The following is a 26,749-nucleotide window of genomic DNA, read 5'->3' as shown; positions in this document are numbered from 1 at the left end:
TCTTTGGGAAGATGGGGTTTTTTCAACAGCAGGCGGGCCAACGCTTCCTGAAAACCAAGAACAACATATCAACCCAACCATTTACAAATTAACTCTGAAGAGCAATAAATGAAAAATGTGTTTATTTTTTTGCAACAGTTTATGAGTCTCCGAGCAATACTTTAAATCAAGGTTTACTTGGCTGGTTTCTGGAGAACACACAGGACACTGATCAGAGTTCTACTTGATATTGATAGGCTGATCTGTCCCTAATACTGAGGGATTAACCGGGAGATATACTGTAAGAGAGCAACATGCCTCCTGCTGCTGCAGAGACAGAGAGAGAGGGAGAGAGAGATAGAGAACTTCACACACTGACAGCCACCCTGTCTCCTTGACAACAACATGGCCAAATGCTGCAAGCTGGAGCCACTAGTATAGGCCGCCTCCCTCTCTCTATCTCACTCCCTCTAGCTCACTGTCTCGCTCTCTCTCTCTATCTCACTGTCTCGCTCTCTCTCTCACTCCCCTCTAGCTCACTGTCTCGCTCTCTCTCTCTATCTCACTCCCTCTAGCTCACTGTCTCTCTCTCTCTCTCTCTCTCTCTCTCTCTCTCTCTCTCTCTCACTCACTCTCTCTCTCTCTCTCTCTCTCTCTCTCTCACTTCCCTCTAGCTCACTGTCTCTCTCTCTCTCTCTCTCTCTCTCTCTCCTCTCTCTCTCTCTCTCTCTCTCTCTCTCTCTCTCTCTCTCTCTCTCCTCTCTCTCTCTCTCTCTATCTCTCTCTCTCTATCTATCTCTTTAATTGAACACATTGCTGTGTTTCTGCCCAAGGCCCCATACATGACCTTTACTCCAGTGTGTCAGCGTGTGTCAGCGTGTGTGTGTGTACTGTATCAGTGTATGTGTGTGTGTAAGCGTTTTCTACATTGGGCAGATAGAGCACTGAGCATACCTGATAACAAAAACACACCTAGATTCAAGGAGAACATGGCTACTAGCTGGAATAGTGGACTCACTAGCCACTGTGCTGCACCACATCTGCTACGTGTTAGATACACAGTGGTTGACTCTGCTGAGTGACAGCACTAACAATTCCTCCACCCCTAAAACCCTTACCAAACCATACACCCTAATCCCCTTACCAAACCATACACCCTAATCCCCTTACCAAACCATACACCCTAATCCCCTTACCAAACCATACACCCTAATAACCCTTACCAAACCATTCACCCTAATACCCTTACCAAACCATACACCCTAATACCCTTACAAACCATTCACCCTAATACCCTTACCAAACCATACACCCTAATACCCTTACAAACCATACACCCTAATACCCTTACCAAACCATACACCCTAATCCCATTACCAAACCATTCACCTTAATACCTTACCAAACCATACACCATTTGTGTTTGCAGGAGGTAGAGAGTGCTGTGCTAAATGGCTCAAATCAAAACATAAAAAATGTAATGCATTGTGTATGCATTTGGTGGTGGTTTAGCAAGTTATATGCTGGTCTGGATATTGGAACACAGCCGGGGTCCCGTTAAATCCCAAGATCAGTGCTCTGTTCAGTACACACAAGATGGAAGAAAAGCCTCACAAACTGAGGTACAATCTGTCAACACCCAAACACTATTTTTCGTTTTCTGTCATCCCTCCTCAGTCATCATGACCCATCATGCATTGCTCACCATGATGTCACCATTGCACTCGTACAGGCAGTGCAGCGCTAGCTCCTGATTGGTCCCTCCACCGTGCAGAGCGCTTGAGCACGCCAGGTTCATGAGGTCATCCACTGAAGAGAGAGCGAGAGGGTGGCGGGAGGGGGGGGGGGGGGGGGGGAGAGATAGAGAGAGAGAGAGATCGTGATTGAGATAGCATGATCAGCAAAATTTCTCCACTGGGTTCTTCAAATCACTACTGAATGCTTGATTTACTGACTAATTTCTATTGGATAATACCTGGTTAATGACAGTATTATGACAGATTATTAATGGTGGGAAAGTCAGCTGATACGTATGTTAGTGTGTTACCTCTCTCCCGATCTCCAGGTTTAGCCTCTAGGTTGTGAAGAGGAGCCCAGACCAGCTCAGCCTTGGGATGGTCTTGTTGGGCCGCTGAACGCTGCCTCAGCTCTGGTACCTCTGCCTGGTACCTCACACCGATGTTTATACGCCTGAGATGACAGAATGTACAGTCAGTGGTCAGTTGGAGAGATGGGAGACACTTTCTGAAATGCGCATGATAGGCAGTCTATGTGCTGCTATGGCACAGCCTCCATTATTAGAATTCTAGATCATATTGTTGTGATTGACAGGGAAGCTTTCGTAAATTAGGTCAATTTTCTATTTAAAGAAAAATAATGTGAATAAGTGTTCTTATACAGACATGTAGTTAACTAGTGGTCGGCTGGTTGGCAGAAATAAGCCACAGCTAATCATTTAAAATAACTGTCTGCTGCACTGAAGCAACAGGACGATGATAAAGCTGTAAGTGGATCAGGTTACCCCCAGGATACCCCTCCAATGATAGCTACTGGCGGCTTTGAAAACAGTCTGGAACGCAGACACTATTTTTGCCTGCTCCCTCCCTGGGCTGCAGCCTGCTAGCTCAGTTCAGGTCCCCTCCCCTCCCACAGAGTGAGCTAGCTGGGGAGTGTTCAGCAGGGCACAACGTTGTAGAACATTCAGATAGAAATATATTAGGCCTACGTAAAACAAACAAGCATCTGTGACATGTAGAATAAAGGATCACGTCAGCTCTATTAATATGATTTCTATCTGCAACGTTCACAAAGTTAGCCTCCTGAACTAACCCTGGTGTAAGCTGATCTGGCTGAGGACTACATGGACTTTTCCAATAAGAAACAATCGTATTTGTTTCCCCGTTGCAAAATGTTTTGCTACATTGTACACTAATCAACAGGCCCCTGCTGTAAACTGATCTGGCTGAGGGGGCTGAGGGGGACTGTTTAAGGAGGAAGCAGAAGAGGAAACAAAGTGGAGGCTGGCTGCTCCAGACTCAGCTGAAAGACCTGATTTATCACCACTGGAGGATGTCCCCGCCTGGCCCGCCCGGCCGGCCTGACTACTAGCCAGCTGCTACCAGTCAGAGAGAGGAAGAAAGGGAATGTAAGACAACCCACAATGCACCCTGTCTCTCCTCACCAACCACCCCCACCTCCCACACACACACCGTGCTCACACACACACACTCCTCTGTCTTTGTGGATAAAATCAGGGCTGTGATACAGGCTAACTGGGTCAGATCCAAAGCACCCAATCTATCCTTTCATAACTAACATACAAATAGTCCTCCTCTGCTGCAACACATATCAATAGACTCAGCACCATCACTGAGAAAGACACACTGTGTACCATTTGACTAGTTGTTTGGCCTTGGATGAATATCTGCTCTGACTCTAACTTTGATTTAAGAGTACTTTGATTTAAAAGTACTTTGATTTAAAAGTACTTTGATTTAAGATGACTTTGATTTAAAATTACTTTGATTTAAAAGTACTTTGATTTAAGAGTACTTTGATTTCTCAGGCTCGGATCTTAAACTTGAGATCCATACACGTAACTGATAATGGGGTGAAGGGAGTATGGAGGGTGGTGTGTTCTGTGTGTGTGTGTGTGTGTGTGTGTACTCACGGTTCTATGCTGACTGGCGTGGCCTCACCGATCACTGAGAGCACTGGTGGGGTTATGTCAACGCTGTCTGAAAAAAAAAAAAAAGTCTGTTAAATGTACTATTCTTATCTTCTTACAGCAGAAATATTTAGCATAGCAGATTTTGAGGAAGTGTGCTTACTTCATGCGCATTACTCAAGAAACGTTTATATGAGGGAATAATGTTATGATCCAACTCCCACAGCTAATCAAATCCAATTTTATTTGCCACATGCGCTGAATACAACAGGTGTAGACCTTACAGTGAAATGCTTACAAGCCCTTAACCAACAATGCAGTATTAAGAAAAATAAGTGTTAAGTAAAAAATTGAAAAGTAAAAAATAAAATAAATAACAGTAGAGAGGCTATATACAGGGGGTATACAGAGTAAATGTGCGGGGGCACCGGTCAGTCGAGGTAATTGAGGTAATATGTACATGTGGGTAGAGTTAAAGTGACTATGCATACAGTGAGGGAAAAAAGTATTTGATCCCCTGCTGATTTTGTACATTTGCCCACTGACATAGAAATGATCAGTCTATAATTTTAATGGTAGGTTTATTTGAACAGTGAGAGACAGAATAACAACAAAAGAATCCAGAAAAACGCATGTCAAAAATGTTATAAATTGATTTGCATTTTAATGAGGGAAATAAGTATTTGACCCCCTCTCAATCAGAAAGATTTCTGGCTCCCAGGTGTCTTTTATACAGGTAATGAACTGAGAATAGGAGCACACTCTTAAAGGGAATGCTCCTAATCTCAGCTTGTTACCTGTATAAAATACACCTGTCCACAGAAGCAATCAATCAATCAGATTCCAAACTCTCCACCATGGCCAAGACCAAAGAGCTCTCCAAGGATGTCAGGGACAAGATTGTAGACCAACACAAGGCTGGAATGGGCTACAAGACCATCGCCAAGCAGCTTGGTGAGAAGGTGACAACAGTTGGTGCGATTATTCGCAAATGGAAGAAACACAAAAGAACTGTCAATCTCCCTCGGCCTGGGGATCCATGCAAGATCTCACCTCGTGGAGTTGCAATGATCATGAGAACGGTGAGGAATCAGCCCAGAACTACACGGGAGGATCTTGTCAATGATCTCAAGGCAGCTGGGACCATATTCAACAAGAAAACAATTGGTAACACACTACGCCGTGAAGGACTGAAATCCTGCAACGCCCGCAAGGTCCCCCTGCTCAAGAAAGCACATTTACATGCCCGTCTGAAGTTTGCCAATGAACATCTGAATGATTCAGAGGAGAACTGGGTGAAAGTGTTGTGGTCAGATGAGACCAAAATGGAGCTCTTTGGCATCAACTCAACTCGTCGTGTTTGGAGGAGGAGGAATGCTGCCTATGACCCCAAGAACACCATCCCCACCGTCAAACATGGAGGTGGAAACATTATGCTTTGGGGGGGGGGGGGGGGTTTCTGCTAAGGGGACAGGACAACTTCACCGCATCAAAGGGACGATGGATGGGGCCATGTACTGTCAAATCTTGGGTGAGAACCTCCTTCCCTCAGCCAGGGCATTGAAAATGGGTCGTGGATGGTGGGTATTCCAGCATGACAATGACCCAAAACACACGGCCAAGGCAACAAAGGAGTGGCTCAAAAGAAGCACATTAAGGTCCTGGAGTGGCCTAGCCTAGCCAGTCTCCAGACCTTAATCCCATAGAAAATCTGTGGAGGGAGCTGAAGGTTCGAGTTGCCAAACATCAGCCTCGAAACCTTAATGACTTGGAGAAGATCTGCAAAGGGAGTGGGACAAAATCCCTCCTGAGATGTGTGCAAACCTGGTGGCCAACTACAAGAAACGTCTGACCTCTGTGGTTGCCAACAAGGGTTTTGCCACCAAGTACTAAGTTATGTTTTGCAGAGGGGTCAAATACTTATTTCCCTCATTAAAATGACAATCAATTTATAACATTTTTGACATGCGTTTTTCTGGATTTTTTTGTTGTTATTCTGTCTCTCACTGTTCAAATAAACCTACCATTAAAATTATAGACTGATCATTTCTTTGTCAGTGGGCAAACGTACAAAATCAGCAGGGGATCAAATACTTTTTTTCCCTCACTGTAGATAATAAACAGAGTAAAAGAGGGGGTGGGGTGGGGGGACAATGCAAATAGTCTGGGTAGCCATGATTAGCTGTTCAGGAGTCTTATGGCTTGGGGGTAGAAGCTGTTAAGAAGCCTTTTGGACCTAGACTTGGCGCTCCGGTACCGCTTGCCGTGCGGTAGCACAGAGAACAGTCTATGACTAGGGTGGCTGGAGTTTTTAACAATTTTTAGGGCCTTCCTCTGACACCGCCTGGTATAGAGGTCCTGGATGGCAGGAAGCTTGGCCCCAGTGATGTAATGGGCCGTACGCACTACCCTCTGTAGTGCCTTGCGGTCGGCGGCCGAGCAGTTGCCATACCAGCTACAGTTCATTCTGATGACAGCTTGTTTAAATCCTAAACACCAGTAGGACACAGGTTGAGTAGGTTTGGACAACAACGCCCAGAATCACACAGGTTGAGTAAGTTTGGACTACAACCCCCAGATGCACACAGGTTGAGTAGGTTTAGACTACAAGCCCCAGAAGCACATGGGTTGAGTAGGTTTGGACTACAACCCCCAGAAGCACACAGGTTGAGTAGGTTTGTACTACAACCCCAGTAGGCCCCAGGTAGTGGTACTCACTGGATCTCAGCAGGCTGCGTGTGGCTGATTTGGGCGTGATGGGTGGAGGCAGACCCTGGTTGGAGGAAGACCCTGGCTGGAGGCAGACTCTGGGTGGAGGAAGACCCTGGCTGGAGGCAGCAGAGGAGAGGAAGGTAGAGAAGTAGAGACCTGATCCCCCTCTCACCGGGCTGAGGATGGGCGGGGGGGTGTAGGGCGGCATGGTCAGGGGGTTGTCTATCAGCCGGACAGGGGAGCGGAGGTGGCTCTGGTAGGGTGTGATGCTGGAGTAGACCGGGGGGGCAATGAAGGTGCCAGGCTTGGGAGGCGGGATGAAGAGGGGTTCGGGCCGGGGACGCCGTTTGGGCTTTTTGCCGTCGTTGTCGTTCCCTCCCTCGGTTCCGCCGTTCTAAAGGAGGTAGAACATCAGTACAAACATACAAATACATGACAAACTACGAGGCACTGATCCATGTCCACCCTGTCCACACTACTATACACCAGTTAGTATGAAGCAATGTTTACAGCATGCAGTCTAAGTGAGTTGTTCATCTGGTCAGACACTAGAGAGAGGATACATTCTACATCAGGGGTCTCCAACAGGTCGATCGCAGCCCACCTATGAGTAGCTCGCCAAACTATTCTCAAAGTACATGCAATTTTGATGTGTTCCACCGCAAAATGTCATAAACAAATCTCACAAGTATCAGACACTGCAAGCTCCCAGCTATTATGTAACCAATGGAACATTGGCATTATCCCACCCCTGGTTAGCCACGATTGGCTTAAAAAGCAAAACCTAACACAATATCTGCCAATTAATTTCCATCAATATTGCCCTTGTCTGTCTGTGTGGTGTGGGCGTATGTCTAACACTGCGTGTAGCCATGTGATAACCATCTTGTGGGTTGACAGAAATACTTTCCCCAAAACCTTCTCAATTAAAATGTTAACTGCAAAGTAGGCTTACCTGGCAGAAGTATATCATGAGGAAGTATATCATTTGTATCTATTATTAGTTATTTGCTAACTTTGCCACGAAATGAGCAGCAGCAATACAGAACCATCGCTAGACCGGTACATTAGACCTCACATTCCTCATTAAAGGGGAAATACACAAATAAATCCACATTTGTTTGTTTTCTTCCAGACTTAAAAAAAAATGGTCTTCTGATGTGATTTAAGCATTGACATCGACTCAGAACATCAAATTTCGTTGTTTCTCTATGAACAATTGTAATCTAAAACCAGGAAAAATAAAACAGACAAAACATAATTTGGGAGAAATAAAATCACAGATTTTATAGGGCCCCCTTAGAATAGTTTATTAACCATTATTTTACCAGGTATATTGACAGAAAACATAGTGCACTACTTTCTCTTGTACACTAAGGACCCGGGGAAGAGTTGCAGGGGAGAGAAGAGAAGAATGTGCCTTTTTGAAAGCTAGAATAAAAATGAGTAGCATGACATGTTTCAAGTAGCTCTCATGCTAGAAAAGGTTGGAGACCCCTGTTCTACATTATCTACAGTTCACTCCCACCTTATATACATGATCCCCCATACAGTACACAGTACACCCTCACCATATATACTGTACATTATCCCCCCACACATAACATGTCCAGTACACCCCCACCCTGGTTCTTGTACAGTACAGTATAGCAGTAGGCTATACCTCCATCTATAGCGTGGATAACCCCTGCTAATCTCCTTGACCTGATCTGGGGCAGCAGGGAGGGAGGGGGAGGGGCAGGGTTGGAATGAGGGCAGAGAGAGACATTGGGGGAAACAGGGGAGAGTTGGGTGCTGGATGAGGGGGAGTGCAAGAGCATGGTGGCAGGACATGTAGGATTATAAGAGATTATAGGGGAACAGAGGTATGAACCAAGCCCCTGCTGATGGCACTAGAGGAGACGTCAGTAAGGTGTGTATGTGAGGGGAGGACACTAGCACCCACCTGTCCTGAGCTCTCTGACAGAGAGTTCCTGAGCGATCGCCTGCGGGTGACAATGACGGAGGGTTTGCCGTCCATGCTGGTCACGTCCTGGAGGGTGAAGGGTCTCTGTGGCAAGCCTGCGCCCAGGGTAGATTGCTCCCCGTCTGGGGAGGACGAGGACGAGGGGGGGTCTGACCTCCGTACGGGGACTGACACAGGGATGACCAGCGGCATCATGCTCTCATCACGGGGCCGCTTGACACTGTGGCCCCCTGAATCCCTGTCCATGGTCCCTCGCCCTGGCGCTGGTCTTTGGGGGCTCCAGGGCCTGTGGTGCTGCGCCTGATGACGAGACAGACAGATACACACATCATCAAATACCTGACTGGAGAGGCTACCTGAACAAGCTTCCTTTACAGATCAAATGAGCAAACAAACTACTTACTACTTAATGTGTTGTCGTACTGAAGTGAACCTATAATAGAATTATACTACCAGGAAGCAAACACTAGCATAATGCCGTAAACTGACTTTCAATTCCCTAAATAAACATAATAAAATGAAGTGTATTTCATCAGCTGAAGCCCATAGGAGTGAGTGAGTGTGGCAGATGCCTATAGGAGTGAGTGAGTGTGGCAGATGCCTATAGGAGTGAGTGAGAGTGGCAGATGCCTATAGGAGTGAGTGAGTATGGCAGATGCCTATAGGAGTGAGTGAGTGTGGCAGATGCCTATAGGAGTGAGTGAGTGTGGCAGATGCCTATAGGAGTGAGTGAGTGTGGCAGATGCCTATAGGAGTGAGTGAGTGTGGCAGATGCCTATATGAGTGAGTGAGTGTGGCAGATGCCTATAGGAGTGAGTGAGTGTGGCAGATGCCTATAGGAGTGAGTGAGTGTGGCAGATGCCTATAGGAGTGAGTGAGTGTGGCAGATGCCTATAGGAGTGAGTATGACCTGATGCTAGAGGCCTATTCCTTGTCTATTCCCAGTGGAAAACTCCAGCCTCCAGCCCCAACACCAGGACAGGAGAAAGAGAGGCATACATTTTGCTGAGCACCGCACACTTACACCCCCGCTTTGATGGAATCAATGGGGGAGGATGGAGGAGTGCAGAGTGAAACGGGTCCAGTCAGCATTCAGCAGGTTAACCTAGCAGTCCTATTCTATATGCTATATGGTGAGGCATGAGGCAGACACAAGGGAGTGCACCGTTACACGCTAGATATAATGTAGGGGAAGACCAAGGCTGCATATACCCCTTACCATCCCCACGTTGTAAAACATATAGAGAGTAAAAGCAGGCGAGCTGCTTCTTTTTGGGCCTTTTCTGGTGTTTTGTGGTGGAAAACTGAGCTTATCGAGCGTAACACGTCAACCCTGTTAACCATAGATAGACAACCTAGAAATGTTTTAACAACAACAACAAAATTGTGAAGCTTGCATTCAATTGCCCCTCCCTGTTGCACACAACACAATTCCATTTCCCATCACAAGGCGATTTATGACTGATTTAAGATGAAATCGTCAACCCTGTTACGGTGAACACTGTTACTTTATTTGGCACTTACTATAGTAATGTTTGTATTATCCTCTTGAGAAGAGAAAACATATTTTTTATTAAGTTGAACATTTGCTCTTTATGACACAATGTTAAAACTGTTACAGACCTATATCCATCCTGCCCTGCCTTTCGAAAATTTTTGAAAGCCAAGTTAACAAACAGATCACCGACCATTTCGAATCACACCGTACCTTCTCCGCTATGCAATCCGGTTTCCGAGCTGGTCATGGGTGCACCTCAGCCACGCTCAAGGTCCTAAACTATATTATAACCGCGATCGATAATAGACAGTACTGTGCAGCCGTCTTCATCGACCTGGCCAAGGCTTTCGACTCTGTCAACCACCGCATTCTTATTGGCAGACTAAATAGCCTTGGTTTCTCAAATGACTGCCTCGCCTGGTTCACCAACTACTTCTCAGATAGAGTTCAATGTGTCAAATCGGAGGGCCTGTTGTCTGGACCTATGTCAGTCTCTATGGGGGTGCCACAGGGTTCAATTCTTGGGCCGACTCTTTTCTCTGTGTATATCAATGATGTCGCTCTTGCTGTCGGTGATTCTCAGATCCACCTCTACACAGACGACACCATTTTGTATATATCTGGCCCTTCATTGGACACTGTGTTAACAAACCTCCAAACGAGCTTCAGTGCCATACAACACTCCTTCCGTAGCCTCCAACTGCTCTTAAACACAAGTAAAACTAAATGCATGCTCTTCAATCGAATGCTGCTGGCACCCGCCCACCCGACTAGAATCACTACTCTCGACGGGTCTGACCTAGAGTATGTGGACAACTACAAATACCTAGGTGTCTGGTTAGACTGTCAACTCTCCTTCCAGACTCATATTAAGCATCTCCAATCCAAAGTTAAATCTAGAATCGGCTTCCTATTTCGCAACAAAGCCTCCTTCACTCATGCTGCCAAACATGCCCTCGTAAAACTGACTATCCTACCGATCTTTGACTTCGGCGATGTCATTTACAAAATAGCCTCCAACACTCTACTCAGCAAATTGGATGTAGTCTATCACAGTGCCATCCGTTTTGTCACCAAAGCCCCATATACTACCCACCACTGTGACCTGTACGCTCTTGTTGGCTGGTCCTCACTACATATTTGTCGCCAAACCCACTGGCTCCAGGCCATTTATAAATCACTGCTAGGCAAATCCCCTCCTTATCTTAGCTCATTGGTCACCATAGCAACACCCACCCGTGGTATGCGCTCCAGCAGGTATATCTCACTGGTCACCCCCAAAGCCAACACCTCCTTTGGCCGCCATTCCTTCCAGTTTTCTGCTGCCAATGACTGGAACGAACTGCAAAAATCTCTGAAGCTGGAGACTCTTATCTCCCTCACTAACTTTAAGCATCAGTTGTCAGAGCACCTTACCGATCACTGCACCTGTACACAGCCATTCTGAAATTAGCCCACCCAACTACCTCATCCCCATATTGTTATTTATTTTGCTCATTTGCACCCCAGTATCTCTATTTGCACATCATCTCTTGCACATCTATCATTCCAGTGTTAATACTAATTGTAATTATTTTGCACTATGGCATATTTATTGCCTTACCTCCATAACTTACTACATTTGCACACACTGTATATATATTTTCTATTGTGTTATTGACTGTACGTTTTGTTTTATCCCATGTGTAACTCTGTGTTGTTGTTTTTATCGCACTGCTTTGCTTTATCTTGGCCAGGTCGCAGTTGTAAATGAGAACTTGTTCTCAACTGGCTTACCTGGTTAAATAAAGGTGAAATAAATAAATAAAAGGTGAAATCAAACTTTTTCTTCACCAAGTTACACCTCTCAAAAGGCACCGAATTGGTGTAACGACACTTAGAGCAGTAGGTTAAACTGTCAAAGGTTGCACTGAGGACAAAATACCCACATGTGGTTTGCATTTCTTGCTGTTTTTTGCACACACAAAATAGGAGTATTCCTTATCGTTTTTAGGTCATGCGTTATATCATGAGTAATTGTGCATCCATAACCTATCAATAAAACCCTTCCATGAAGACAGACACTGCTAAATCATTCAGATCTGCTGTGTTAATATTGGGCTGGTGATTGCTTATTCTGCTCAGTGCTAATCATTCATAAACAACATCATTTCAGGCTCGATCGGCCTTGGCAGACGCATTAAGCTTTTTGTTTCTGATCTACTTCTAGATAAGGGATCCAGAATCCCTCTGCCATTATACAAAGGTAAACAACAACCAAATGGATGTTTTAACAACATCCATCAAAGAGGACTGTTATTGCAGCTCCTCAAGCCCAACACCACTGTGTGTTTCAATAGATTTGTACGCGAGTGCATATGTATGCATGGAAAGTTCGGTTAAAATTGAAGATGGGATATGCCGTTTATATAATGTAACTATCATGTAACTATACTATACCCCTCAAAGCATTACAACAAGCACCAGGGTAGCAGAAACAGTTACCTTGACAATGTGTGGCGGTAGGGACTCCATCTCTGAGGCTTTCTGGGCCAGTGTCTCCAGGTTAACCTCCTGGGAGACCCTCCGTTTTCTGCGTGTGCTCTGGATGACCCCTGTAGGGGCCACCTGGGCAATGTGGACTTCATCCGCCTTGGGGGCTCCACCTGGCCCCTCAGAGGGCCCATTCTGGGCCCCATCAGATGGGATGAGGAAGGGGTTGTCAACTGGTGGTGGTCCACCTTCCTTGGAGAGTCTCCTGGATCTTCGAAGCTGCAGCTGGAGATGGGGAGGCTGGAGCTGGGTCTCTGTAGGGGGGAGCTGGGATTCTGTGTGGGGGGGAATGTTTAGAGGGTCTGAGGACGTCTCCTGGAGGTCTGGGGGGGTTGATGCCTGAACAGAGGGCTCTTGGGAGTGCACCAACACGGGCGGCTGGGAGTGAGGGTGTGGGTGGGTAGGTGGGTTCTGGCTGCTGGGGTAGTATTCTAGAATATGTTGGGGTTGTTGTTGTTGCTGCAATTGCTGTTGTTGTATTTGTTGTTGTTGCTGTAATTGTTGCTGTATTTGCTGTTGCTGTTGCTGTTGTTGTTGTTGCTGTTGTAACTCTTGCTCTTGTTGTATGTGTAGTTGTTGTTGCTGTTGTTGTAAATGCTGTTGATGCTGAAGCATTTGCTGCTGTTGCATCTGATGATGTTGTTGTTGCATTTGTTGTTGTTCCTGTAATATTTGTTTCTGTTGCTGTTGTTGTTGTTTTATTTGCTGCTGCTGGAGCTGTGGATGCTGTTGGGTCTGTTGCAGCTGCTGCTGGAGATGTGGATGCTGTTGGCTCTGTGTATGCTGTTGGGTCTGTGGATGCTGTTGGGTCTGTGGATGCTGTTGGGTCTGTGGATGCTGTTGGGTCTGTTGCAGCTGCTGCTGGAGCTGTGGATGCTGTTGGGTCTGTGGATGCTGTTGGGTCTGTGGATGCTGTTGGGTCTGTGGATGTGGTTGGGGTTTGGGCTGTTGGGTCTGTGGATGTGGTTGGGTCTGTGGATGTGGTTGGGGTTTGGGCTGTTGGACGTTGTAGTTCAGATTGGGTAAAGTCCTGTTGCCCCCCTGAAACACCTGGTAGTAGCCAGCCGTTAGGTGTTGCTTGGGCTGGCCGAAGGCTAGCTGGAAGGGCTGAAGCACGGAGCTGCCCCCAGGGTTGGATGTGCTGTGTTGCTGGGCATTTAGAGCCCCAGGCTTAAGGGTCTGTGGAAACACCTGGTTCTGGGACTGCTGTTGCTGTTGCTGTTGGGAAGCCTGATGCTGCTGCTCCCACTCTAGACTGTGAGGCTTGGCCACATCCCTAACGTCTCTGTAGGCCTCTCCTCCACCAGGGAGAGGGTTAAGGTTAACCACCTGCTTCTGCTGGGGTGGTTGCTTCTCCACAGCCCTACTAGGGGGCTGGGGCTGGGGCTGGGGCTGCTGGGGCTGCAGGGGTGGAGGCCCCTCACGGATCTGCTGCTTGGCAAAGGCAGTCTTGGTCTGGGACCGTGAGTCACTGACGTTGACGCCCCCTAGGTACGGAGCAAAGTTCTGCCCCCAGTTAGCCATAGTTACACCCTGTGTCCAGTTCTCAGTTCCAGTTCTCTGTTGAGGCTGTGGTTGAGCTGCTGGGTCCTGGTGAGCCCACTTCATGGGTACAGTCTGTTGGTAATGTCCCCGACTCTGGTCTCCTTTCTCTGGACTGAAGATCACTGAGTTGAGGTACATACCAGTATGTGGAGCCTCTGGGTTGGAGGTTGTGGAGGTGACGGTGCCTGCAGCCTTACTCTGGCCAGGACCAGGATCTGGGGCTGGGGCACCAAGGCCGTAGTAAGAACCTTCTGGATGCTGCTGAGAGGACGTCTCCTTCATCGCCACTCCTTGGTCGTTGAAAAAAGAGATGCGCTTGCCTGTTCTCTTACTGTTGGGTTTCTGCTGGGATGGTAAACTCATGTCTAGCATGAATAACGGGGCTAGGTGGAGGTGGGGGGTGTATGGGGTACTAGGTATACAACAGTCCCCCAACCACACAGACCACCAATCAACGTATGGCCCAAAGTGGTTCTCTTCCACTGTCCTTATCTGAAGACAAAGGGATTAGAATGTTCACAGCACACACCCTAGGAGAGGGAGTTGCATATTTCAACAGAAATCACCAAACCACATATGCAACCAACAGCCAGGGAGTTGGACTGGACGTAGACAAAACCCAATCTTCTCCTTCTTCCCTTTAACTCGTCTTCCTGCTGTATTGAGAGGTTGCCGGTGCTGATAGAGATGTCTGGATGTCCACTAGCCTCGTTCATTCATGGGAGACATCCTGTGAAGAGACCAGAGGGGTCAGGCATGTTACAGGGCAGTCCAGAGAGGTCCCAACAGGGTTCCTAATGGACCTATTGTTAAAGCTGCCTGCAGCCATGTAAAAACCCTTTCCAACACAATGGAGTACCAGTGAAAGGTAACGGGTTGGGTGGGATAGAAAGAAGGGAATGCAAGTGTGTGTGTGTGATGGCTGTGTGTGAGTGTGTGTGTGAGTGTGTGTGTGATGGCTGTGTGTGTGTGTGTGTGTGTGATGGCTGTGTGAGTGTGTGTGTGTGTGTGCGTGTGTGATGGCTGTGTGTGAGTGTGTGTGTGATGGCTGTGTGTGTGTGTGTGTGTGTGTGTGATGGCTGTGTGTGAGTGTGTGTGTGATGGCTGTGTGTGTGTGTGTGATGGCTGTGTGAGTGTGTGTGTGTGTTGAAAGTGTGCCTGCCTGGCTCCCTGCATGCAGTGTGTCCTTACCCCTGTGTCATGTGAGCTAAGCTAGTAATGACACAGCTTAGCACACACATGCAAGCGCACACACAGTCACACACAGTCACAGACACACAGTCACACACAGTCACACACACACACACACACACAGTCACACACACACAGTCACACAGTCACACACACACAGTCACAGTCACACATAGTAACACACATAGTAACACACACACACACACTGAAGCTGGACTCCCTTGCAGAAGAAATGTTGTTATAAAGGTTAAATACTTCCTGATCACATGGTAACTAACTGGTTGCAACAGTCAAATGACCGCTTCAAGACACCATCAATTTACATGAGGTTCTGAGAGTGACACAGCAGTAGATAGAGGAGGATGTACTACAGCATCACACACACACACACACACACACACACAGCCATCACACACACAGCCATCACACACACACACACACACACACACACAGCCATCACACACACATGCACACACAGCCATCACACACACAGCCATCACACACACACACAGCCATCACACACACAGCCATCACACACACACACACACACACACAGCCATCACACACACAGCCATCACACACACACACACAGCCATCACACACACACGCACACACAGCCATCACACACACAGCCATCACACACACACACACACACACAGCCATCACACACACACGCACACACAGCCATCACACACACAGCCATCACACACACACACAGCCATCACACACACAGCCATCACACACACACACACACACAGCCATCACACACACAGCCATCACACACACACACACAGCCATCACACACACACGCACACACAGCCATCACACACACAGCCATCACACACACACACACACACACACAGCCATCACACACACACGCACACACAGCCATCACACACACAGCCATCACACACACACACACACACACACAGCTGTGACCCCACTCTCCGAGGGTGTCTCAGGGAGAGTTGGGATATGCAAAAACAAACATTTCCAATTCACACATGCGTATTAATACACACATGTGTGAAACAGGACAAATATAAGCAACCATTTATTATTATTATTATTATTATTATTATTATTATTATTATTACACACACCACACAGCGTGAGAATGAGTGTGATTTTACCAATATTCACCGTTGTGGCCCGTTTGCTAATTTCTACTGTCATATTAAAGCTTCCTCTTGAATTTAATTGACTTGCTGTAACAAGGGCTTTATAAATCAACTTTATTGATTGGTTGACTTGTCTGTCTGGGTAGGCACAGTGAGAGCTGCTCCCTTTCTGAATGAATTAATGCACCAAAAAGAGATTCTGAGGCTAAATGTTACTTGGTTGTGCCCCAAATGGCACCCTATTTCATATGGGTCCTGGTCTAAATTAGTGCACTAATTAGGGAATGTGGTGCCATTTGGGATGCATACTACTTTCTCTTTTTGCACTGGTGCTCTGACTCACTGGTCTCTGAGTCATTCAGGACAAAGGGGGAACATGTCACCCCTTGGCCCTGTTCCTGCATCCTCAAAAGGGGAACCTGTCACCCCTTGACCCTGTTCCTGCATCCTCAAAAGGGGAACCTGTCACCCCTTGACCCTGTTCCTGCATCCTCAAAAGGGGAACCTGTCACCCCTTGACCCTGTTCCTGCATGTTCAATAGGAAAACAAGAGATGGGATAATGAGAGAATAACCATGACTCACAATGACCTTTAGAATAAAGGCCTAAAGTTCAAAATATGACATTTTAATTTTCCGTCACAGCTAGTCAGTCGGCTTTGACATATAAAAAAGGCAAATGTATTGTAGTCCAAATCTTTCTGGGCATCACTTCCATTGTCATGACAACACGTTATGACAATCGCAATCTGGATACACAAAGATACAGACCCCTCTGCAATTGAATTGAATTGCAATTGAAATATTTTATAGCATGCACTGATAGCATGCACTACAATCTCCAAAGGAGCTGTATGGCCTAGGTAGCAACCATCTAGGAAACACACACCTTAAAGCTACAGTCCTTCATTCAAACAATAACTAAGGGCAACCCCACCTCTGTTTTGGTAAATGCTGAAGGATGGGCCTGGAGAAATGTAACCACTCTCAAATTCATAGACAGAGTTCTGGATGCAAGGACTGACCATCCACGATATCAAAATTATTATTTTAACCATGTTTTGAAGCTATACCGTGTCTGTTTACATTTACTTTGTTTACAAACATTGCATAAAAAAAATAAAATATTTTGGGCTGATGAGGTGAACTAAGCTCATGAGGCATTTATAAGTAATATTTTTCAAAAATCAATGGGTAGGCCTATATATAATTAATTTCTAAATCCAAAAATGGATGTAGCAACTTTAAAATAGACAGCTGCAGCAGTTCATATCCTGCACTGGGGCAACATTGTAACTTGACTGTCTGACCGACCACACTTCACAGTGAGGTAGTGCTGAGTGACTAACCGAAATGTTGGTTATTTTTTGGTTTTTAAACAACTAACTGACTGACATCAGTTCATTCAATTATTTGAATTTATTTCGGGGTTTTTTTTCTGTGAGTTCAATGCGCACATTGGCCATTTTCTCTAGAGATAAATCAGATCAAACCCGAACTGTAGTAGTAGGGAGTTGTAGTTTCCAACGGCCATTATTCTAAATAGTTTAGCACAGATAACGTGGTAATTAACTACAATGACCCTAATCCATTGCGAGCCTACTTGTCCAGGTTCTGTTTCTTTTACACCTGCAATGTAAAACAGACAGAAAAATGCATGAGGGATCGAGAGCAGTTGCTTCATGAGGTATCTCTAAGTGAAAATACATGATCTAAGTGATTGATATCTGTTATTCAGCAGTCATAAAAGTATGCCTTATTTACTTTGAAGAACTACTAAAATTGTGATTTTGTCAGACAGCAAAAATTATCCAAACCTTAATTGAAAACCTTGATTATTTTTGTATTATTCAAACGGAAACGAAACGACTTCAAAAAGCACGAATCACTCAGCACCATGGTGAGGACAGGACACTATATTGCACTGGCCAAGGATATTTATAACATGTTATATTATAGCGTGTTCTTCTAAAATCCAAATGAGGAACAATTATGTAGATGCTGTTCCAATATAGGCTATAAAAAACATTCCAATATAGGCTATAAAAAACAATGTGAATGCATCACCGTGTTCATGAAGAAATACCTCTTATCAATTTCAGGGAATTGGAGAGAGGAGTGAGCACCCTATATTAAGAACGTGCAAGTCGCATTGCCTTGGCCTATTTTGCTGAACAGCAGAAATCATATGGAGTGTGTTTTGCAGTGTTGTTTATGCAATATGAAATATGTGCGCAGTAACACGATGTCCCCCTAACCTTTCTATAGGCTATCGAGTGTAGGTTAGTAGGATAATGACACAGTAACAACCCCCGGTCGTTTTTAACCAAGGTAACGCCGTTAATATAGTACCTAAACCGTAATTACCTAATCCCCGAGCGTTTCTTAATTTAAACAGCGAATACCGTGCACCCAAGGGGCACCGCGGTGAAAGCGAACGCACAGTCGTTGTGTTTGACATGGGGGAGTGAGAAGAATTCCCCACAGACAGCAAAAAAAAGGAAAAGAAAAAACATGTTGCGTTCTATATCGGAACAACCCTTGCTGGACCCCCCACCTCCGCACGGCGTCCCCACCGCCAGCCAGCTCAGCGCTATTTACGAGAAGGCAGTCCTTTGTTGCAGAACACGGATTATCCAGTCACTAATTCCATGGCACGTTGCAACAAAGTGAGGCAACAATGTACCCTATATAGGCTACACAAGCACGAGCTCCAAGATAAAAGAAAAATAGGCTATAGACCACGCGCAGCGGATCTAGGGCTGCTCAACATGTCAACGTGGTTAATAACCTACGTCATATGAACAGTCACTTCTTCCTTTTCTAAAGAAACACTGCATATTAAGTAATACACACACACACAGAGATATCTAAACAGCTGATCATTAGGTTTAATATGCATAACAGCCTATATAATGCAATGGTAAACTTTGTTTACAACTAATGTCAACCATTCACTTGCATGCTTCTTAGTTCTCATTTACTGATCAACAAGCACAAATATATAAATCCCAGTTCCTATCAGATCACTCACTGTGTTGTCATGTTTCTGCGATGACCACCAGTGCAGCAACTGTCCCTAGGTCCACGCGCCCCACAGTGTGCAATCAAACGGAGATTTGACTGCATGCATCTCTAGCGTTGAGTCATTCTATGCTGACCTCACTATTATTTTTCAAGTCAAAGAATGAGGTAGATCGATGTCGTTAGAACAAACGTGCTATCCGGTCCAAAATGGAGCAATGATCTGCAAAAATATGGACAATGTCGCACAAGAAGTGTTGCACATTATTGCGTTACTATTGCACAAATAGCCTACATGTACACAACCCATCCGCTGTCCAATGCAGCCTTGTTTCTATCGCTGTAAACGCTCTCCCAATCGAACAACACATTCTTTCGGCTCATCCTTGTGATCCTCTCCAGTCTGCTCGCCACACCTACTTCCACGACCATATATGGTTTTCCTCTTGCATGAGGGGCGCTGTAATTTACGGCTCAAAAGCACTAATTTCAGTTTGTGACAAAACAAGCAGTCATTGTGTCGAGTATCTTTGTAACATCTGACCCGCTATGAAATATATTTTCCATAAACAAAAATATTGTATTTTCAGCTGTTTGAAGCTGGTGTAGGTTTAATATTACAAATGCCAGAGGCCCTTGCATAGTTTTAAAGGTCTAGGGGAGTCAAAAACTTGATTTTCCTGTGTTTTATATATATTTCCACACTATGAGTTTGGAATAATGCTGTGAAATTGTGAAAATTATGATAATGCCCTTTAGTGTAAGAGCTGTTTGAAAAGACTGCCTGAAATTTCAGGCAGTTTTGGTGGGATGGAGTTAATAGACCAATAAGAAAGAGGGTTCCAAACTTCTCTGCCAATAACAGCACATTTTAAGTTTTCCCCTCCCCACTCAGACCACTCCCAGACAGTCCTAGCAAAATTCTTGGTTGAGAAATTGCCCTTTGATAAGAAGTATTTTTGTTTCTTTTTGACAATTTAAATTTAAAACAATCACATTAAGGTACTTAATCGTTACCCAGAAATGATTTGATATTGAGATAAAAACGGCTGCATTGGACCTTTAAGATAGGGAGAATAAACCTCTCTTTACACCGTTCCGCAGTAGAATTGCTCTTCATGGCACTATTACAACAGTTTTACAATATTATTGCACAATTATTACAATGTCTCAAACATTGCATTTACATTTTGGTCATTTAGCAGCAGACACCCTTATCCAGAGCAACATACAGTCAGTGAGGTGCATAGCAAATAGTCTGCTGACAGAAAGGGGATACTGCTAGCCCCACTCTGTGTCCCATTATACTCTCTGCTCTCTCTGCTGTACCTTAAAATAACGTTGCAAAGCTTGGAAACATTCACACATGCTATTCACTGCATATGCCAGCCAAGCTCTGTGAGAGTGAGTGGGTTGTGAGATTGTGTGTGTGCCTGTGTGAGTGTTTTATTAGGCCTGTCGTTTTGTATCAACGTGATGTCAATATCATATGCACTCTTTTAGTCTTCCATTGGGAGAAAGGCCAAAATGACATTTAAAATCTACCTTCTAAAAAGAAAGTGCTTGGCACAGGGCATATCCATTAGCATATCCAAACAATATATTCATCAATTGACTTAGTTATAATTGTCCTTCACAGCAACTGGCATTAAACTGGTAATGAACGGTTAATAAAACTAAAACTACCGTCTATAGTCAAAAACTCCACTTCACTCTTCTGTGCAGGACCTGTGCAGGACCCGTGCAGGACACAGCTCAGATGTGTAATGTTACAGACATAGTTCCACTTTCTGGTTTCATCATAAAATGTATGATAGCCTACAATAGACCAGGAAGACGCCTTAGCAGAAGGCCTGCAACTGTTGCATTCCAAATAATCTTATTGTATACATACCGATTGATAACCGCGACTCCTGATCTATTGTACGGGGATACACAATGTAACTTTCGATCGTGACGTGGAACTCTACCCCACACTGCAGGGGACAGGGGGGTTGCACCGGAGATAGGCTATGGTGCAGCAATTGTAACACTGCCTCCACCCTTGCCATCCGAGCTATTGAACGACGCGATTCTGTCTCAAGTCTAAACTATCCTACTGCATAGAAATTCTAGATCAATATGCAGGATTTCCATGGAGATTAATTGAGATGTGTTTTTAAATGCAGCCATTGTCGATGAAATATGCTACATGGAGGGGACAATTAATTATGCATATCGGACCCATATCCTGAATCCTATATTAATACCTTTCTTTCACCGTAGAGCAGTTTAGACACATTGACAAGTTGTCACATTAACATTGACAAGTTTTGACATTATTACACACACGAATAAATGCAACTTCTACTTTAGCCTACCTTGTAGCCTATAGTCGGTAGTCTACAATGTTCTGCTCGGCATTTTCTCTCAGTCTCTTCTGAAACAGAAAACTTTTTTTTCTGCTTTTCGGAGCGTCACTTCCTAGTTCCTACTCTTGCCGCTGAAATCATTGCATGATGATTGTGAATGTATAGCGTATGCTTTATTATGAGTTGTTGCAATGCAACTCAACTAGGCACATCTCTTCATTCATTGTTGTGGAAGTAATGCGACACTCGACAGAGAGTAAAAATGAAGGCTGTCTACAATTTATGAGAAACCATACAGAGTACACAGATATCATATTGGGTGAGGGCGCATACCATTTTTAATACTTAGCGTACGAAAATACCCTGGCGTACTCCCTACTGTAGGCGGCGCAATTGCTTCATCGCAAAGAGTTGAGGAAAACAATGGGTCAACCACCACCACCAATCGCGGCATAAACACAAGATTTAATAATAATATGCCATTTAGCAGACGCTTTTATCCAAAGCAACTTACAGTCATGTGTGTATACATTTTTACGTATGGGTGGTCCCGGGGATCGAACCCACTACCCTGGCGTTATAAGCACCATGCTCTACCAATTGAGCTACAAAGGACCACATTATGCCCTTATAAATGAAAATAACGTTTACTTCTGCTATTTTGATGAGAGAAGATTCCGCATGTGCAATGAGTGCGGCTAAACTTCCGGCCTGGGATGTGTAGCCTTCTCCCAAGCTAATGCAATAAGGTCTGACCACAAATAGAACAATGAGCAAAACCTTTTGGTCTGACTGCGACCCGTGTCCAGGAAAACTCCAGGGAAGAATCGCCCAGGGAAACCAAGCCCCCTCTTTGTCGCCACGACTGGTTTGTTTACATAGCAGGTTAGGATCATTAACGTAGCATGTTAGGAGAACTTACGTAGCAGGTTAAGATACTATGGTTCTCGGAGTCATGGCTGAACAGGGACATGGATAATATAAATCGAGCTCTTTTTTCTATGCATCGGCAGGACAGAACGGCAGATTCCGGTAAGATCAGGGGTGGTGGTGTATCTTTATTGACAACAGCTGCTGCGCGATCTCTACTATTAAGGAAGTGTCGAGGTTCTGCCTGAGTTAGAATACCTCATGATAAGCTGTAGACCATACTATTTAACAAGAGATTTTTCATCTATATTTTCGTTGCTGTCTATTTACCACCACAATGCTGGCACTAATGCCACGTTCAAAACAACTGGGAACTCGGACAAATACGAGGTGAAATCATGACGTCAGGGATCTTTAGGTCGGAAAGTCAGAGCTGTAGAAAGAGGCCCGAGTTCCCGAGTTGGAATTCCGAGGTGGATGACCGTTCAAAACGATGTTTCCCAGTCGGAGAGTTCCCATTTGAACGCGGCATAAGGAGCTGTATAGAGCCCTAGCGGTCAAACAGGGAAACATTTTGCATTTTAGTCATTTTAGCAGACGCTCTTATCCAGAGCGACTTACATTTACATGGGTCTCCCAGTCGCGGCCGGCTACGACAGAGCCTGGATTCGAACCAGGATCTCTAGTGGCACAGCGTTAGACCACTGCTCCACTCGGGAGGAAACGGTTCCAATCGTTTTTCCCCGATTCATTTCTCCCATAGGGGATTTTAGAAACACTTAAAATAAGGGCTGTGTTTCGTGTAGGCTTACCCGGGCGTGTTGTTTTGATAACCATGTAAATCTCTCTTGGACAAGGTGACATAGTCACTTTAAGAACTCTACCTACATGTACATATTACCTCAATTATCTTGAGTAACCTGTGCCCCCGCACATTGACCCCCTGTATAAAGCCTCACTATTGTTATTTTTACTGCTGCTCTTTAATTATTTGTTACTTTTATTTCGTATTATTTTATATTGTATTTTTGTATTGTATTCTTTCTTAAAACTGCATTGTTGGTTAGGGGCTTGTAAGTAAGCATTTCACTGTAAAGTCTACACCTGTTGTATTCGGCGCATGTGACAAATACAATTTGATTTGATTTAATTTTATCAATATATATTCGGCTCAGAGGAAGGCCCAAAAAATTGTCAAAGACTCCAGCCATCCAAGTCATAGTCTGTTCTCTCTGCTACCGCACGGCAAGTGGTACTGGAGCGCCAAGTCTGTGAACAAAAGGCACCTGAACAGCTTCTACCCCCAAGCCATACGACTGCTGAACAGTTAATAAAATGGCTACCCAGACAATTTACATTGACCCCCTTTATTATTTATCTGAATTGTTTTGCACTGACTCCCTTGCACTGACTCTATGCACACTCACTTAGACTCTACCCACACATACTACACTGACACTCCCACACACACGCAGACGCTCTTATCCAGAGCAATTAGGGTTAAGTGCCTTGCTCAAGGGCACATCAACAGACTTTTCACCTAGTCGGCTTGGAATTTGAACCAGCGACCTTTCGGTTACTGGCCCAACACTCTTAATCACTAGGCTACCTGCCACACACACACGCATATTGACGCCACACAAACACTCACACATAGACACGCTTTCACACTTCATATACACTGCTGCTACTCTGTTTATTATCTATCCTGATTGTCTAGTGACTTTTACTCCTACCCACATGTACAGTGCATTCGGGAAAGTATTCAGACCCTTGACTTTTTCCACATTTTGTTACGTTACAGCCTTATACTAAAATTGATTAAATACAAATGTTTCCTCATCAATCTACGCACAATACCCCATAATGACAAAGTGAAAACAGGTTTTCAGAAATGTTTGCAAATGTATAAAAAATAAAAAACTTTGCTATGAGACTCGAAATTGAGTATGCTCCCTCTAATACTCTCTCTCTCCCTCTCTCCCTCCCCTCCCAGAGGACCTGAGCCCTAGGACCATGCCTCAGGACTACCTGGCCTGATGATTCCTTGCTGTCCCCAGTCCACCTGGTTGTGCTGCTGCTCCAGTTTCAACTCTTCTGCCTGCGGCTATGGAACCCTGACCTGTTCACCGGACGTGCTACCTTGTCCCAGACCTGCTGTTTTCAACTCTCTCTTTCTACCGCACCTGCTATTTCAACCTATGAAAAGCCAATTGAGATTTACTCCTGATGTACTGACCTGTTGCAACCTCTACAACCACTGTGATTATTATTTGACCCTGCTGGTCATCTATGAACGTTTGAACATCTTGGAGAAAAACTGGCCTTAATGGCCATGTACTGTTATAATCTCCACCCGGCACAGCCAGAAGAGGACTTGCCACCCCTCGGAGCCTGGTTCCTCTCTAGGTTTCTTCCTAGGTTCCTGCCTTTCTAGGGAGTTTTTCCTAGCCACTGTGCTTCTACATCTGCATTGCTTGCTGTTTAGGGTTTTAGGCTGGGTTTTCTGTATAGCACTTTGTGACATCTGCTGATGTAAAAAGGGATTTATAAATACATTTGATTGATTGATTGAGCTCAGGTGCATCCTGTTTTCATTGATCATCCTTGAGATGTTTCTACAACTTGATTGGAGTCCACCTGTGGTAAATTCAATTGATTGGACATGATTTGGAAAGGCACACACATGTCTATATAAGGTCCCACAGTTGACAGTGCATGTCAGAGCAAACACCAAGCCATGAGGTCGAAGGAATTGTTTGGCCGCCTGAGCAACCGGGCGAGAAGGGCCTTGGTCAGGGAGGTGACCAAGAACCCGATGGTCACTCTGACAGAGCTCTAGAGTTCCTCTGTGGAGATGGGAGAACCTTCCAGAAGAACAACCATCTCTGCAGCACTCCACCAATCAGGCCTTTATGGTAGAGTGGCCAGACGGAAGCCACTCCTCAGTAAAAGGTACATGACAGCCCGCTTGGAGTTTGCCAAAAGGCACCTAAAGGACCCTCAGACCATGAGAAACAAGATTCTCTGGTCTGATGAAACCAAGATTGAACTCATTGGCCTGAATGCCAATCGTCACGTCTGGAGGAAACCTGGCACCATCCCTACGGTGAAGCATGGTGGTGGCAGCATCATGCTGTGGGGATGTCTTTCAGCGGCAGGGACTGGGAGACTAGTCAAGATCGAGGCAAAGATGAATGGAGCAAAATACAGAGAGATCCATAGATGAAAACCTGCTCCAGAGCACTCAGGACCTCAGACTGTGGCGAAGGTTCACCTTCCAACAGGACAACGACCCTAAGCACACAGCCGAGACAACGCAGGAGTGGCTTCGGGACAAGTCTCTGAATGTCCTTGAGTGGCAAATAGGGCATGGAGATTATTGTAAGAGACCCTTCAAGCCTTGGTAGTCTGCCCTCTAGTGGACGACGTGTCACATAGCTTGTGGGAGGTACTGAGCGAGTATCGGTAAAGTTAATGAGACACTATTTTGTTCTTTGTCGTTCAACTCAGGAAGTAAACTGAAATTCCAATCTTCATTCAATGGTAAATTGGACCCCAACCCTGATAGATTCCAGATTAATGCCCTATATTTGCAACCAGTGTTGGTCTGAAAACTCCCTGAAATTATATCTGCATTCTAGAGATAAAATACAACACAAAGCTGCCCAAATCTACTTATCAGTAGGGAATAACCTTCACCAGTGCAGGAAATCAGTGCAAGGAAATCACACAATACAAACAGGATAAATAACTAACCAGCATAATAATAATACAAATCTCAGGTGATTTCACCCTAGCTATTATTTAACGTTCATTTTACGTTAATTTTGAAAACCACAAAAAAGTATTGATTATTTAACAGGATTTGAGTGGATGGATTCACCACTATGAGCTACTATGGAATATATATGGGTCGTCATATAGCCCGACCCAAAACACAGCCTATTGTTCACGTCCTCCCATTCCTGAGAAACAGCTGATATCTTTAGCCAGAAGATTTTCAAAGAGCAACAAAATAAAAAAACAGATGTAATAATACTTTAAAGAAAATGATAATTTTCTTGTCAAATATTTCTGTAGTTTGCCATAGCTACAGAATATACAACAATTACTAATATACTATTAAGGGTTAAACAAAATGACCTATGTAAATGTTAACTGTTGCAAGTGTCAGTTCAATTTGCTGTGTCATCACGGTCTGATAGGCATTTACTCGTCACAGAAAAACTCCAGAGGCCAGAGCAGGACTTTGGCAGTGGTGATGTGTGTGGCAGTTGGCCAAGGCAGCACT

At 45.0% G+C, this 26,749-nt stretch overlaps 1 protein-coding gene and 1 long non-coding RNA gene across 2 annotated transcripts; one reads left to right on the top strand and one right to left on the bottom strand.

Moving 5' to 3' along the window:
• Positions 1-2: 2 nt before the first annotated feature.
• LOC311102989 (uncharacterized protein) lies at positions 3-21,655 on the bottom strand (the record flags this gene model as incomplete). The annotated part of the gene is made up of 8 exons (XM_084144489.1): positions 21,595-21,655; positions 12,307-14,629; positions 8,304-8,624; positions 6,365-6,752; positions 3,650-3,716; positions 2,027-2,169; positions 1,685-1,788; positions 3-47 (listed from the first exon to the last, which is right to left on the bottom strand). Coding segments are annotated over exons 2-8 (3,033 nt in total), but the record flags the coding sequence as incomplete, so codon positions are not given.
• Positions 21,656-22,360: 705 nt separating this feature from the next.
• Positions 22,361-26,496, top strand: LOC311102859. Its single transcript, XR_014610050.1, has 2 exons — positions 22,361-22,617; positions 24,452-26,496. It is a non-coding gene; the product is annotated as an uncharacterized lncRNA (long non-coding RNA).
• The last annotated feature ends 253 nt before the right edge of the window (positions 26,497-26,749 follow it).

The sequence above is a fragment of the Coregonus lavaretus genome (assembly GCF_964263955.1).
Source record: "Coregonus lavaretus genome assembly, chromosome: 27".
Lineage (NCBI taxonomy): Eukaryota > Metazoa > Chordata > Actinopteri > Salmoniformes > Salmonidae > Coregonus > Coregonus lavaretus.
Note: the sequence above shows the minus strand (reverse complement) of the source record. Positions and strands in the feature narration are given on the sequence as shown.